The 15,473-nt window shown below is 44.9% G+C and overlaps 1 protein-coding gene across 6 annotated transcripts in view; it reads left to right on the top strand.

Annotated features, from left to right (window-relative positions):
• NETO1 (neuropilin and tolloid like 1) overlaps window positions 1-15,473 on the top strand; it is a 128,007-nt gene that overhangs the window by 108,705 nt on the left and 3,829 nt on the right. For all 6 annotated transcript variants that reach the window (XM_019524512.1, XM_019524538.1, XM_019524520.1 and 3 more), the window contains exons 8-9: window positions 12,137-12,250; window positions 14,657-15,215. In XM_019524512.1, coding sequence (XP_019380057.1) covers window positions 12,137-12,250; window positions 14,657-15,215 — 673 coding nt within the window. The remainder of the gene's footprint in view (window positions 1-12,136; window positions 12,251-14,656; window positions 15,216-15,473) is intronic.

A 15,473-nucleotide genomic window follows, 5' to 3' on the forward strand; every position in this document is an offset into this window, starting at 1 on the left:
TACTTCTTTTCCTGTGGTCTAATAGGGCCGCATGTGTAGATGCTGAAACTTTACTGTGGAACTAATTAGGCAGCTCCACAGTAAGTATCTCATGCAGATGCACCCACTGGATGGAATGGGGGAATAAACAGTCCCAACTGATCTGTTGTTATAATACAAAAATGTAGCACACAATGGAGTGAGGCATTTGATTCACAGGGGGACTGTGTGAAATCTGTCCTTGCCAGAAGGAAACACGTTTTTCTTGTCCAGTGTGAAAAGTGGACCCTTCGTCCTTTGGGTTGGTCTGATCTGTAAAGTTCTCCTCAGCTAGACCACGTGCTCACTTCCCGCGTTACACCCGCTGAACTCACCTGCCACGTCTTTGATGATGCTCTGGTTCAGTTTTGCTGTCTGACGCATGCACGTCCGAAAGTGGCACCTTGTGTCTGCCGGGCCCCGGGGATGCAGAGGGCTCCTCCACCCCTACACCCTCGCCCTTGCCTCCGGTTTCAGGGTCCCCGCTGGCCCCGAATAGTCCTCAGTTCAATACCCCTTTTCCGAGGGGTTCACACTCGCCCAATTGTCCGCGAGGGTATGAGCCAACCCTACTCTGGCTGGGAGTGCCGGCCACTGGGTCCCTAAGGCCCTGTTCTCCCGCGGAGTTCCCCTCTTCCCTGTGGAGGGGGGAATCCTCACCCTTGTGAGGTTTTTCCTGCTCTCCGACCGGATGAGCCAATCCCTCCTCATGCCAGCCGCGCTGCCCCCACTCCTTCCTCTGGCTCCTGAGGGCCTCTCTCGGGCTGGGTCTCCTGGTGCCAGAAGCTCCGGCCCCGTCCCCTACCGGGGTCTTACCCACGCCCCAGAATGTGTGGGTTCGGCATTGGGCGGCTCGCCTCCGCCTTCCTCCAGTCTCGCCAGTGTCCGCCAGCTGTTCGGGCACTTCCGGTTCCGCTGCCGCTGTTCCGTGGGCCACCGGCCCTTTTAACCCGGCCTCTCTCCTAACCCACCTGCAACCGGTTAGTGATTGCCCCATCTCTCGGGGCGGGGGGGGGGTCCAGCGCAGCGGACGTCCTGCCGCGACTCTCCCCGGGGTCTCCGGGTTCCTTTGCTCCTGCACACTTCCCACCCCTCAAGACGCTTGGAAGCGGTCTTCCTATCCCCCTATTCCCTTTTCCTCTCCCCCCTTCCTCATGACACCGTGACCAAAAGTCCGCCACCGTATTCTGTTTTCTGGGCTTATAGGCTACCTGAAATTGGCTGGAGGGCTAGCGCCCAGCGCATTATCCAGGCATTGTCTGTTTTAGATGTATGCAGCCATTTCAGGGGGGTGTGATCCGTGACTAACTTAAATTCCCGCCCCAGGAGGTAGTACCGGAAATAGCCAACGGCCCACCGGATTGCCAAGCATTCTCTCTCTATAGTGGAGTACCTTTTTTCTGGATCGGTCAGTTGTCTGCTGGCATAGGCAATCGGACGCTGCACTCCGTCGACCTCCTGTGACAATACTGCTCTGAGAGCATAGGCTGAGGCATCCGTCTGCAACATAAACGGGATGGCAAAATTGGGGGTGTGTAGCATAACCTCGTGACATAAGGCCTCTTTTAGCTTTTCAAATGCTGTCCGTCGTTCTTCTGTCCACTCAGTTATACCCTTGCATTGGCCCTTAGTGGTCTCCACTAATGACTTCGCCAGTTCCGCAAACTTAGGGATGAATCGTCTATAATAACTTGTCAGGCCGAGGAACGCCCGCATTTGTCTCTTTGTTAAAGGTGTTTTATACTCTCTAATAATCGCTACTTTGTCCCTCACGGGCCGTATCAGCCCCTGTCCTACCAAGAACCCAAGATATTTGGTTTCTCGCCGGCGCAGAGCGCATTTTTTTGGGTTGGCCATTATGCCTATTTGTCGCAGTTCCAATAGGACCGCTCGGAGGGCTTGTAGGTGTTGCCCCCAAGTCTCGGTATAGACCACAATATCGTCCAGATATGCTGCGGCGTACCCCTGGTGTGGCGCTAGGGCCCGATCCATCAGTCTTTGGAAGGTGGCCGCCGCCCCATTAAGTCCAAAAGGCATCCTTTGGAACTCAAACAAACCCCAGGGAGTGCCAAATGCGGTCTTCTGTTGGTCTTCCTTGGGGAGGGGTATTTGCCAATAGCCTTTGGACAGGTCGAGGGTTGAGATAAACCTCGCCTGTCCTATCCGCTCTACTAGCTCATTGACGTGTGGCATCGGGAAGGCGTCGAACTGTGTCAGGGCATTTAGTTTTCTAAAGTCTACGCACAGCCTGAGGCTTCCGTTGGGCTTCTCTACGGGCACCAAGGGGCTACGCCACAGGCTTCGTGAGGGCGTTATGATCCTTTGTCTCAACATCTGTTCCAGTTCCTCCTTAACCTGCTGGCATCTATGGTAGGGGATACATCTCCACTTCTCCCGGGCTATTTGGCCCACCCTAGTAATAATTTTATGTTCTATCCAGGCAGCCGTCCCTGGCTGATCCGAGAAAACATCTTGAAACTCTTTTACTAATCTCGCCAGCTGCTGTCGTTGTGACGCCCCTAACTGCCTCCCCTAGCGATGTTGTTTCTCCCTCCCGATCATTTTCTGTCTGGATTGGCAGTTGACTTTCCCACCCTTCCGTCTCTAGATCCGGGGACATTAGGAGTCCTTCGGACTCATTCCATTCCTTCAATGTGTTAATATGGTAGATCTGCCTCTCCCGTTTGGCCCCGGGCCGTCTTATTTCATAGTCCATGGGTCCCACTCGTCTATTGACCACAAACGGTCCTTGCCAATGGGTTAGAAATTTACTACTAGAGTCTGGCAACAATAGTAGGACCTTCTGTCCCACCCTTAATTCTCGCTCCTGGGCCGCGTCATTGTACCTCTCCTTCTGCTTAGTTTGGGCCCAACTCAGATTAGCGTGGGCTATTTCTTGAACCGCCCTGAGCCATTCCCTCAGGTCCTTCATGTATCCCTCCGCCTTTTTCCCTGTGCTCTGTCCGGCTTCCCACCCCTCGCGCATCACATCCAGGAGGCCCCGGGGCCGATGCCCAAAGGTTAATTCAAAAGGGGAGTACCCCAGGGAAGCCTGGGGGGCGTCTCTTACTGCGAATAGCAGCGGGGGAATCATTACGTTCCACTTCCGCGGGTCCGCCTGCGCACACTTCCTCAACATCCCTTTTAAAGTGCTGTTAAAACGCTCCACTAGTCCATTAGTCTGGGGATGGTAAACTGCTGTCTTTAGATGGCGAATTTGGAGCACCCTGCACAGTGCCCCCAATACTGCCAACATAAAATTGGATCCCTGATCTGTAACAATTTCCCGCGGGATCCCGAATTTGGACACCCATTGCATTAGCTCCTCTGCAATCTTAGTGGCTGTAACCGCCCTCAGAGGAATGGCATCGGGGAATCAGGTGGCATAGTCTATTAGTACCAATATGAACTGGTGCCCTTCCACACCTCGTGGAAGGGGGCCTACTATGTCCAGAGCTATCCTAGAAAATGGTTCCTGTATTATGGGCATTGGATACAGAGGCACCCTGGGAGGCCTGTGGGTGCTCACCTTCTGGCAGACCTCACAGATGCGACAGTACTTGTCTACATCCTCATATAAGTGGGGCCAGAAGCACCATCGAGTCAGCCTAGCCTCCGTTTTGTTCTTGCCCAAATGCCCCCCTAGGGAATTTGTATGGGCCAGCCATAGCAGCTGTTTGCGGTAGGCTTGGGGAATGATCAGTTGGGTCACGTCCTCCCCCTCGGCATTGCCCCGCCTTATTCTATAGAGTAATCCGTTTCGCACCTCTATGTGGGTGGGCGTCCCTGCGCGTCCGGGGGGGTCTTACCTGGGCGCTGTCATCTGGCCCTTCTATCTCCCAAAATTGTCACAGCTCCGGATTTGCTTCTTGGGCGGCACGGAACGGCCCCACCTGCGCCAGGTCGTCTACCGCCAGGTCCCCTTGTTCTTCGTCTTCTGTTCCTACCAGCCTGGCTCTCACCTTCCCGTCGCTTTGACGCCCCGGCAAAAGCTCAAATATCTCTGGCCAGTCTCTCCCCAGTATCATTGGGTATAACAGGTCCTCTTTCAGTTCCACTGGCAGGCTCCTTTGGATGCCCTGCACCTGTACTGCCAACCAGGGTCGCTCCACAAGACTCTTCTGCTTGTGCAGGCACACCATGCTCACCCCGGAGCATCGGGGTGCCTGTTCCCACTGGACCAATGACAGTCGCACCACAGATTGGGCACAGCCTGTATACACCACTGCCTGGATGGGACTTCCCTCCACCCAGGCCAGAACTTCGGGTAGAGGACGAATGCGGCCCGCACTCTGACTGCCCACCCCACAGTCCATTGACTCAATTTCCGGTCGGGCGCCGAGCCGCGGTCGCCCATCCCTCCGGCTCAGGTCCATGGCCGACCCTGCTTGGACGCCTTGAGTGCAGTTCCTCGCTATGTGGCCCTTCAGCCTGCACGTGAAACACCTCAGGTTAGGTAGATTCCCCTTCCAGCCTCCTCTGGTCTCTGAGCTCCGCCTCGCCAGGGCCTCTACCCCTTTTGCATTCCGACTGCATCACCGGTCTCCCTGGGCCATCTCAAATTGCTCTGCCAGCTGCAGGGCCTCTTGGGATGTTGCGGGGCAATGGCACTTTACCCATTGCTGGGTGTCTTCTTCTAGATCATTGATAAATTGTTCTAAGAGAATTTGATCAAACATCTGCTCCTCAGATGAGGACTCCAGCCTGAGCCATTTACTCAAGAAGTCCGCCAGGCTTTGCCACAGCCCCTGCGGGGCCTTCATTTCGCCTGTCTTCCGCTCCCTAAAGGCCTGGCGGTGTTTTTCCAGAGTAATCTCCAGCTGCTGCAGGATTTCCCCTTTCACCTTGTCATAGTCTAAGGCGTCCCCTCTGGACATCTCTCTATAAGCTGCCTGGGCTTGCCCAATCAGCAGGGTCCCCAGCTGGCCCGCCCATTTGGCCTTTTCTACCCCAGCCGCTAAGGCCGCCCGTTCAAATACCTCCAAGAAAGCTTCAGGGTCGTCCTCTTGTGTCATCTTCAGCATCCGGCATTCACCCGGGCCCTTTTGCACCCACATCTGCTGCTGTAAGAGATGCTCTTGCAGCAAGGTTTGCCGCATGCTCTGTTGCTGCTGCTGCTGCAGCACCTGGACTAACAGGTTCATTACTTGCTGAAAAGGCTCGGTCCCAGTTGAACTTGCCTGGTGCTCCATTGTTGTTGACCACTGGCATCTGGGAGACCGCTGCCGATGTTCCCAGCCAATGCACCAGTTGTGAAAAGTGGACCCTTCATCCTTCAGGTTGGTCCGATCCATAAAGTTCCCCTCAGCTAGACCACGTGCTCACTTCCCACGTTACACCCGCCGAACTCACCTGCCACGTCTTTGATGATGCTCTGGTTCAGTTTTGCTGTCTGACGTGTGCACATCCGAAAGTGGCACCTTGTGTCTGCCGGGCCCCGGGGATGCAGAGGGCTCCTCCACCCCTACACCCTCACCCTTGCCTCCGGTTTCAGGGTCCCCGCTGGCCCCGAATAGTCCTCAGTTCAATACCCCTTTTCTGAGGGGTTCACACTCGCCCAATTGTCCGCGAGGGTATGAGCCGACCCTACTCCGGCCGGGAGTGCCGGCCGCTGGGTCCCTACAGCCCTGTTCTCCCATGGAGTTCCACTCTTCCCTGCGGAGGGGGGAATCCTCACCCTTGTGAGGTTTTTCCTGCTCTCCGACCGGATAAGCCAATCCCTCCTCACGCCAGCCGCGCTGCCCCCACTCCTTCCTCTGGCTCCTGAGGGCCTCTCTCGGGCTGGGTCTCCTGGTGCCAGAAGCTCCGGCCCTGTCCCCTACCGGGGTCTTACCCACGCCCCAGAACGTGTGGGTTCGGTGTTGGGCGGCTCGCCTCCGCCTTCCTCCAGTCTCGCTGGTGTCCGCCAGCTGTTCGGGCACTTCCAGTTCCGCTGCCGCCATTCCGTGGGCTGCAGGCCCTTTTAACCCGGCCTCTCTCCTAACCCACCTGCAACCGGTTAGTGATTGCCCTGTCTCTTGGGGCGGGGGGGGGTCCGGCACAGCGGACGTCCTGCCATGACTCTCCCCAGGTTCTCCGGGTTCCTTTGCTCCTGCACATCCAGGAAACCTTTTTGAAATACCAAAAGGAAAATAAAAAGTCCTGTTCAAAATTCCCCAGATAAAACCAACCCCTCAATGTTGTTTTTCTTTCTGTATTTTGTTGGGTTTTTTAATATTTTCTCTCATGAAAAGAATGAGAGTTGGAAAGGGAAAGAGATCCCAGAATAGTAAATAGCCTGATGAGCACATCTGGGATGTGTGAAATCCAAGGTGAAGCCCTTGTCTGCCTCCTCCTGGCCACAGTATTGAAACTAGGTTTCCAGGCAACTAGGTTTTCAGGCAAATCATCTTTCTTTTTTGGGCTAAATAAATAATTAATTATACAAAATAGAACAGCTCCAACAATAGACACTGACTTCAGAGCCTGGTAGTTGAAGCACTTACCTGAGACATGAGAGAAATGCAGAACAGAAGAAAGGAGGAGATAGAGAGAGTACCCTTTTATCTACCTCAGGGATCCTCCCAGCTGCTACTCATGCCAAGCAGTCTGCCTGCATCTGCTGTCAATGCTGCTGCTACAAAAGAGATGCAGAATCCTCTAAGGCTACTGACAGATATTCATTTAAAACCATGATGGAATCTGCTTCCTGATCCCAGCAATAGCATCCTGCCATGCCACATGTGTATGGCAAGATACGCAATTTTGGGATTGGTCTCAGAATCAAGTCATGCCCTACTTGCCATTCCAGAGGATCATGATTCCAGGCTTCTCCTGCACTGAAAAATTGAAATCTGGGTTCCCTACACAAGGGATTATCAGTTGGCTCTGGGACTGAACCAGGGCTCCAACTGGCTATGGTGCAGACCCTGGAGTCAGTCAATGATCATCTGCTTTTTGATTGGCTCTGGGTCCCTGGTGCAGTCCCAGAGCCAGTTGATTGTCAGCCAGCAGGGACCACATTGTGACCAGTTAGAGTTCCAGTGTGGTCCTGGATCTGGCCAGCAATCACCTAATCATCAGCTGGCAGGGACCACACAGGTGCTGGTTCAAGCCCTGGTGCAGTCCTGAATGTAGCTGATAACCAGCTGCTTTCTAGGGCCTGTTGGTGAGCTCAGTGCACTCCTTATACTGCCATGCTTTCAAAGTTGGACTGATGGAAACCAACCACAAAAACACTACACATTTTTTGTGTAATATGTTTGTGGATGGTTTCCCTCTTTGTGGCACCCTTAATTACCAAATATGTGGCTGGGTTACTATTTTAGATGCTATAAACAGACAAGTCAATCATGTCTTAAGTGTAACATTTGCCAGGGGCCCAAGCCAGCACTGTGTGCTGGGGCCCAGCTGTCTCACCTCTAGGTACTCTATTGAAGTGTAATTCTGAAGGCTATGCCACCCTGATCAAGTCCCTGAGAAACTGCTTGCAGAAAAGATACATAGGTCCTCTTTCTCCTTGCTCTTTTTTGTGCTCAATCTTAAAAGTAAGATGACTTAAGTATTACCAAAGTAGATGCATTAATTGATTTTAAGGAACTTGAACAGGAGAGAAGAGACAGCACTTGAACGCTTTCTACTTAGTTGAGATGGAATCGGGCCCTTGTTTTTTTCTGCCTTAATTTTAGACGGCTTAAAAATAAATAGTAATAGTTTGAAATTGCAAATGACAGAGCCAAAATCCAGTGCTAAAACTTCCGGTAGGAATTGAGACCATAGATTCTTAGTAGTTTGACTTGGGCTGCTTTGGAACCTGGTATCACTAAAGTCTGCCTCAACAATTTATAGAAATTGTCATGTAATTTCTAACATCAGAAACAATAAAATATTTTCAATTTATTTAATTGAAGTAGTGTTAAATTTGCATATTTTGATATACTAGACATTAAACAAATCCTGATCCTGCAGAAGGTTATTTGATACCCCACTATTTCTGCCCATTCATATTCCTATATTAGAAAGTAGGTTTGGAATGTTGTCAGAGGCATGATAGTTCAGGAAACAGGTGAGAAGCTAGGTTTTTTTGGTGATATCTTTTATTGGACCAATTTAGACAAGCTTTCTGGCAAAAAAGTGCCTTCTTCAGGTTGATAGATTAGAACATTGAGATATTACATATCCACTTGTGTTTGGGCACCATCTTGTGTCTAACATTTGCAATACAGTCAGCCAAATTTGAAAATATAGATTTTCTATATGGATAAACCAAAATGCATGATATAATACTGCAGGGAAATAATAGGTAAAAATTCTAATACAAGGTAGGAAAAATACAAGGATTAGTTAGTTTTAAAGTTTGCCTTAACCTGGTTCATTAATTGAAACTATAATGTACTTATCTTTCTAATACTTCTAAAGTTAAAAAAAGGAAATGATTTAAAGCCATTAGAATGCCACATTCACTTGAATCCAAGATGAGGTTCCCCCCTCTCTCCCAATCAACATGAGGAAAAAAGGCAATTGTCTTACATTCATATACAAGGAAACCACATTAAATATAGAGTCTGTCTTTGAACTGAAATTAAAAGCAGCGTGTGCTCAGTAATTGAAACCAACTGTGCAGTTAGTTAAACACAGCCAACACTGAACATGACTATAGAATACATGGCCTATATTGGACAAATATACTGATGGGAACCTATCAAAAGAGAATGGCTTTGTACAATCCATCTGAATAAGATGTATGGTAGTACCCATTGAGTGAACTCCTCCTCAGCCCCAGGTCTCTTTCAAGTCATGGTGAGCCACTGCATTGTATTCATCTGACTTCTTCATTCCCACTGTTGAGCTGTACCTTCCTTTTCCATTTCCAATGACTCCTGTTTCTTCACCAGGCTTAACTGCCTGGCAAACATGATGAAATGAGGCCTCAAACAGTTCACCCAGAATCCTTCCATTGCCCCCTCTCTCACACTGTCACATATGATTAGTATAGCCCTCCCCTCCATGAGGTGGAGCTGGCCAAAGTTACCATGCACTTCATCTGCATATAATTTTTGGAGAATCCCAGGCGTCATGACAAGAACACCCAGTTCCAGTCATCAGTTGAGGGCTAATTAGTACACGGGTCTTTGTTGTGGAGTATCTGGAGTACACACACACACTGAAAAGTGCTGAGCTGTGGGGTCACCATGGCTTGAAATGCTGTTAACTGCTGGGACCCATCCCAATGAACTATATGGTAAATCCTGAGCATTCTGACTTTAGACTAATATCATGCCTAGTTTATATTACATATAGATAGGTGCCCAAGTGAGACTTAAAAATGTGTTTATGCAATATCTGTGCTAAACTTTCAGCAGTTTTTAAAAAGATAATGTGCATCAATTCTATAAGAGCTAAGCATATGTGTAACTTATGCAAATTACTACAGATTTTTTTTTCAAGGTCAGTTTTTTCGAATTTGCTTCTCACTTCCATGTACTTACAGAAAGCAGGATCTAACAGTAAGGCCAGGGGGGAAGGAGCTGGAGGGAGAAGAAGTTGGGGGATAATGAACAAAGGAGTTTTCCCTGGTGGCTTCCCTTTTCCTTCCTCTCCATCTCTTGTGGCATCCCTCAGTCTTCTGTCCTTGTTATCCTCCCTTTGGATGACTCTGCTGGGTAATTTAATCTACTTTCAGGGGTGTAGGTTGTAGCCGTGTTGGTCTAAGGACATAGGCAGATAAGGTTCTTTGGGTGAATCTGATATCTTTTATTATTTAAGTTGGTCTAAGAAAAGATATCAGATTCACCCAAAGAACCTTGTCAATCTACTTTCATCCACTCTTCTCATATACCCCGAAGGAACAATTCTAAGTTTCCTCTTGGGTGTTCCACTATCTCAGTGTTAAACTGTGTGAAGCCCTTTTTTTTCCCCTTTCCTTTCCTTCCAAAACTCTCTCCCACAACTGTTCTCTCAAAGAAGAAAATTCCTCCCTCTTTCATTTTAATATCAATATTCCTTGATCCCCCTCACTGGATCTGGGTCTGAATCATGTATTAAACAGGATTAGCTCCTAATGGCTCCTTACAATAGTGGCAGAGAAAGCATCTGTGCTGTACTAGCACATAGGTGCTGACTGGTATAGTGCCCTATCAGCAGCTGTGTGTTCCTGCAAAAAGATCTGTTGTGGGCATGGTGGTGATTAATTTTGATGTTGTTTTAATGTAGTTTAGAATATAAAACTTTTTGTAACAAACTTAAAAACTCAGCTGAGGGCAATTGAAAGTTGGGGAAGGTTTCCCAGGCTTTTGAGCAAATTGAACTGACATTTCACAGAAGCTGATCTAGTTTATTGGTTTTCTCTGAAAGCCAGACAAATCCAGCAATTTTAACTTAGTTGAACTCTAGCTTTTGAAATTGTTTGTATGAATTCAGAATGCACAGAGATACTTAGGAACCTACAAAGAAGCAAACAGAAAAAATAAAACCTCCAGTCTTGGAGGGGCCCTGTGAACCATCCATCTTGAGTTTTCAACCTTTGTTATTATTGTTAGTTTAAATGCATCAAATTTTAATTTCTGAAAAGAAACGAAATGATGAAAACAAGAAAAAGTAAATATGAGACTTGACACAAAAGGCCATTAAAGCCATTAAAGGGCCATCATGGAAATAAGCATTCATGATCAACCAGTTACATATTTACGCTGTTTAAAAGGTGTACTATTTTGCCAGTAGACCATAGCAGGTCTGTTAGAGCTATTTCAATTATTGGATAATTAAGTGGCTTTTGATGCTTGCAGTAAATTTGAAGATACATATTACAGCTATTATATTCTACTGGGTGACTATGCATTTGGGAAATGTGCAAGTTTTGTTAACATTCATTATTTGCTTATTAAACTGTAACAGCTCTGAAGAAGCTGTTATAATCGATTATGGAAATTTTTATTTAGGCACATTTTTAAAAGTGGATTTTTTTTACATGATATATGGAGCCATTAAGTTCTACAGGATAAATCTGTTCCTCATTTGCAGTCACTGAAGCAGCCCTTTACAATTCCCTAAAATGCAGCTTTTTCAACATTATGCATCTGCATTACCATAAGACCGAAATAATAATAATAATAATAATAATAATAATAATAATGCCAGCATAGGACAAATACTGTCTTGAGAAATGACTTTCAAAAGTCTTTATTGTTCCTCTTTCACATTAATCAAATCAATCATTAGATCACTTGACAACTTTCAAATATTATATTGAATGCTTTATGCGTTGTTTAACCTCTAAGAAATGCTTAAACCAGTACATTAGCATTGATTACATTCGGCTTTAATTAAAAATAAGCTATTTAAAAATTATGATAGCACTGTCTTTTAATACAAGGAATGTCAATATAGCTACTGCTATGAAACACTGATTAAAATCTTAAAAATGTAAGAGTAAATCTTTTATTTGTACTATTTTAAGTCATTTTGAAGAAGAATTGTTGCCATCCCAGTACCTGAAAATTGTCAAAAACTGAGCTGTATAGTTTCTTTATCACCACATGTAGTTCATAATGATGGAATTGTGGTTGCCTATATGCAAACCAATAGCTTATGACCTTCAGTACAACTTTTTACTCCACAGCTTTAATAGTGTTAGTGACCTAATTCTACCAGTTTGTGGGCCTTATGGCAAAACTGTTCAATCTTTGTTCAACCTTTAACAGAAGGGTGAATTTTTTTTGTGGATTTTCTTTGTTATCAAAATATTTCCAAAGTATATGATATCTTTTGGAAAGTAAGTGTTCCCATAAGTACATACATAGATAGATATCTTCTTTCATTGGCACGAGTATTTATATAAAACAGATTTTCTGCACATTCTAATCTGAATTCTTTGCAGATAAGATAAAATTTAAAAATTGTGGCAAGAGTTCACTAAGTTTAAACATGATTGTGAACCCCGAACCACAGTTTAATAAGCTGTTCATGTGTCTTCAGGTCTGTATCAGCAATATACCTAACAGTTGTATTAATTACTGCTCTTGAGAAACCCATGCCATATAGTTCATTACTATTTAAGGTTGCATTATCATTCATATATGTTTGAATATAGAGTGCTGAAGGATTTTCTACTTAACATATGTTTTCCTCCATTTTATTTTAGCTCCCTGTGAATCCAACGCATTCTTTTGCCATAGTAATATGTGTATTAATAACACATTGGTGTGCAATGGACTTCAGAACTGTGTGTATCCTTGGGATGAAAACCACTGTAAAGGTAATAAGCAGAATTGGAATTGTTGAGATGATAGACCATACAGGGATGTTGAGATCATAGACCACCATTATCCCCAATTACTTTTTAACCAGGTGCCAGATTGGGTCAGGACTGAGCAAAAATAAATGACAAAAAGAAAACAGGTGAAAATGTGGGTGAACATGCATAAATTGTTAGTGTTTCTTTTGCTTTGACTTGCTTATATATGTTATGACCCATTGCCGTGTTCTTGGACTCAGTAGCCTATCTTTGCATATATTTGGAATTTTGTCTGTTTCCCACGGGTGAAATTTGTATAGATAACTTTAAAAGTGGCAGCTGGTAGGAACAGACAGCTGTTTTTTAGACTCTTGCCTATAATAACAACTTTGGAATCCAAGATGCAGCAGGAAAAATCCTGTACCAAGCAGACAAATCCACGCATAATCTACCAGTCAACTTAAAATGTCAAGAACTAACATTGTAAACCAGGCATGATGTTTCATTCATGAAGACATTGACATTCCTGACCAGGTTGGACAATAGTTTCCAGGTGGCACTCTCTACTTTCAAACAAAAAAAAGAAAAAGAAGAAAAATAAAAATTCCGTATCTAAGTTTCCTTCAGAGGAAAAGGCTTAGCTGACGCTTATGACAGGCTATGGAGACTATTTGCTTTTTTCTGTTACTGCAGATTTGTTCCTGGAAACAAGAGAGATGCCAAATTTAGGAACCAATCAAGAAAAAAAATTCAAAATGAGATGGATTAGCAGCCAGCCTATAAATCTGCTGAAGCCTGTAAAATCCTGACAAGCCGTTAAATGAAGTAAACCATAAATGAACTTGTGCTGCAAAAGAACACAGCAAAACAGTTAAAAGAAATAATATTCCTCACAGAAACTAAGCTTACAATTGGGGAAGAATAGTCTAATTTTCCCTTTTTACTTTATCAGTGGAAAAAAACCATTTAACTTCTCATTTGTTTCTAGAAAGTATTGCATCTTCCTTTTACCAAATGCCAGGCTGAAGCTGCATCATTTCCATTAGGTCCTGTGTTTATTTATTCACCATTATAGTTCTTAGTAGAGAAGCAGATTTGCTGGTCAGATCCAGCAAATAAGCTGATTGCTGTGCTGCTGGGCTTTTTTTTAATCTGGTGCTACTGCTTTTCCCAGTTCTTCATTAGTCAGTTGGAGGATCCCGATACCAATCTGCTGTACCAACACAAGGGCTTGAAATTTGCCTTCTAAGCATCATACAGACTGCAAGGAAAGTGTTTGTTGGGCAAGCAGGTGTATTACTTTTTTGGTGGGAATGCTTTTTATTTCAACTGTATGTCACTCTATTATGCATTAAAGGGACAGTAAAAAAATATGCTGAATTAAAAGTTAAGGCTATATCACACTTTCATAGTAAATATAATAATCCTGAAAGACCTGTTACAAAGAGGTGTGAACCCTCCACTTTAGCTTCAGCTCTCATAGTTCAGTCATCAGCTCACTGGGCATCTATGAATTAGAAAAAACCCCACAGAGAATTATGCAGAAAAGAGGGATGAAGCTGCATTGTGTTTCTGGGAGTCTTCTGAGGATTTTAAATGCCAAGCAAACTGATATTTTAAAAGTTTTTCTAACCAAGGGATAGATTGATATCTTGCCATCTGTTTTACATAAAGGGTAATCAGCCTTTGTGCTTAGGCTAAGGGTATTCTGAAGAGTTGTATTAATTAACTTGGATATGTACTTTGTGGCGGATAAAACAAGTAATGGGTTATATGGGATTATTTTTCTGAAAATCTTATCAGTTTTCTCCTGATTCAGCTCAATCTTTGAATTCTGTCAGCAGTTCCAGTCAGTGCATTAGTATTAGGCATTCAGATGAGTTCCAGGGCAAAGAAGTATTTATTTTTTTAATCCTGTAAACCACTGCTGTTTCACTTGACTTACTTCTCAGTGGACGTGTCTACATGTTCATTAATATGCTTTTGCTACTGCGCATTAAATTTAGTACTTCTAATGTGAGGTACTAACTAAATGCCTGTTAGGCTGCCCTAATGCACAGTAGTGAAAGTGTATGTATTTTTAGTGATGCTTAATATGCTGTAGTCCAGTTTTACTGTGTGTAAGCCTATTAGCACAGTTTTTGCCATAATTCTCTAATGCACAGTAAAATAGGCTACTAATGCCTTACTACATATATTTAGTGATGGGGAAGCAAAGTAAAAGAGGAGTGTCAAGTAACAGACTTGTGATTTGTTTTGGAGTAGACTGGAGATTGGGGATAACTTTAGCAGCAGCTTGAGAAAGTTGACATTTCTTTTATATGCTTGAGTTTGGGCTACATCCTGCTTACCACTTGGCAGGCCTCAAAACCATCATGTTTATTTTTTAATCAGAGATTAACACTGTGATTTTCTTCTGTCACACAGAAAAAAGAAAAGCTAACCTATTGGATCAACTTACCAATACCAGTGGCACTATAATTGGGGTGACCTCTTGCATTGTGATCATCCTCATTATTATCTCTGTTATAGTACAGATCAAACAGCCTCGTAAAAAATTTGTCCAAAGGAAAACAGACTTTGATCAAACAGTATTCCAGGAGGTGTTTGAGCCTCCTCATTATGAGTTATGCACTCTTAGAGGGACAGGGCCTACAGCTGACCTTGCTGATGTTGCAGATGACTTTGAAAATTATCATAAACTGCGGAGATCATCTTCAAAATGCATTCATGACCATCACTGTGGATCACAGTTGTCTAGCACTAAGGGAAGCCGTAGTAACCTCAGCACAAGAGATGCTTCTATCTTGACAGAAATACAACCCCAGCCTGTAAAGCCTCTCATCCAGCCCATGAACAGGAGAAATATCCTTGTTATGAAGCATAGCTACTCACAAGATGCTGCAGATGCGTGTGAGATAGATGAAATTGAAGAGGTACCAACTACAAGTCACAGGCTGTCCAGACATGATAAAGCTGTCCAGCGGTCAGTATCAATAGATTTTTGATGAAGACTATTACATAAGGACTTGATTGCCTCAAATATTTTTCTTCATTTTTTTTCTTTACTCTTTGTTTCTCTTCCTATTTATAGCTTATGTCATTAAATTTTCTCTCTTTATCTCTACCCCTACTCTTCAAGCCCCTCACATCACACTCTTTGTCTTTCTATCTTTTTCAATCTATCTTTTTCTTTTACTGTTTTACACACACGCGCACACACACACACACACACACACACACA

The sequence above is a fragment of the Gavialis gangeticus genome, unplaced genomic scaffold, assembly GCF_001723915.1.
Source record: "Gavialis gangeticus isolate Ggan-Ray unplaced genomic scaffold, GavGan_comp1, whole genome shotgun sequence".
NCBI lineage: Eukaryota > Metazoa > Chordata > Crocodylia > Gavialidae > Gavialis > Gavialis gangeticus.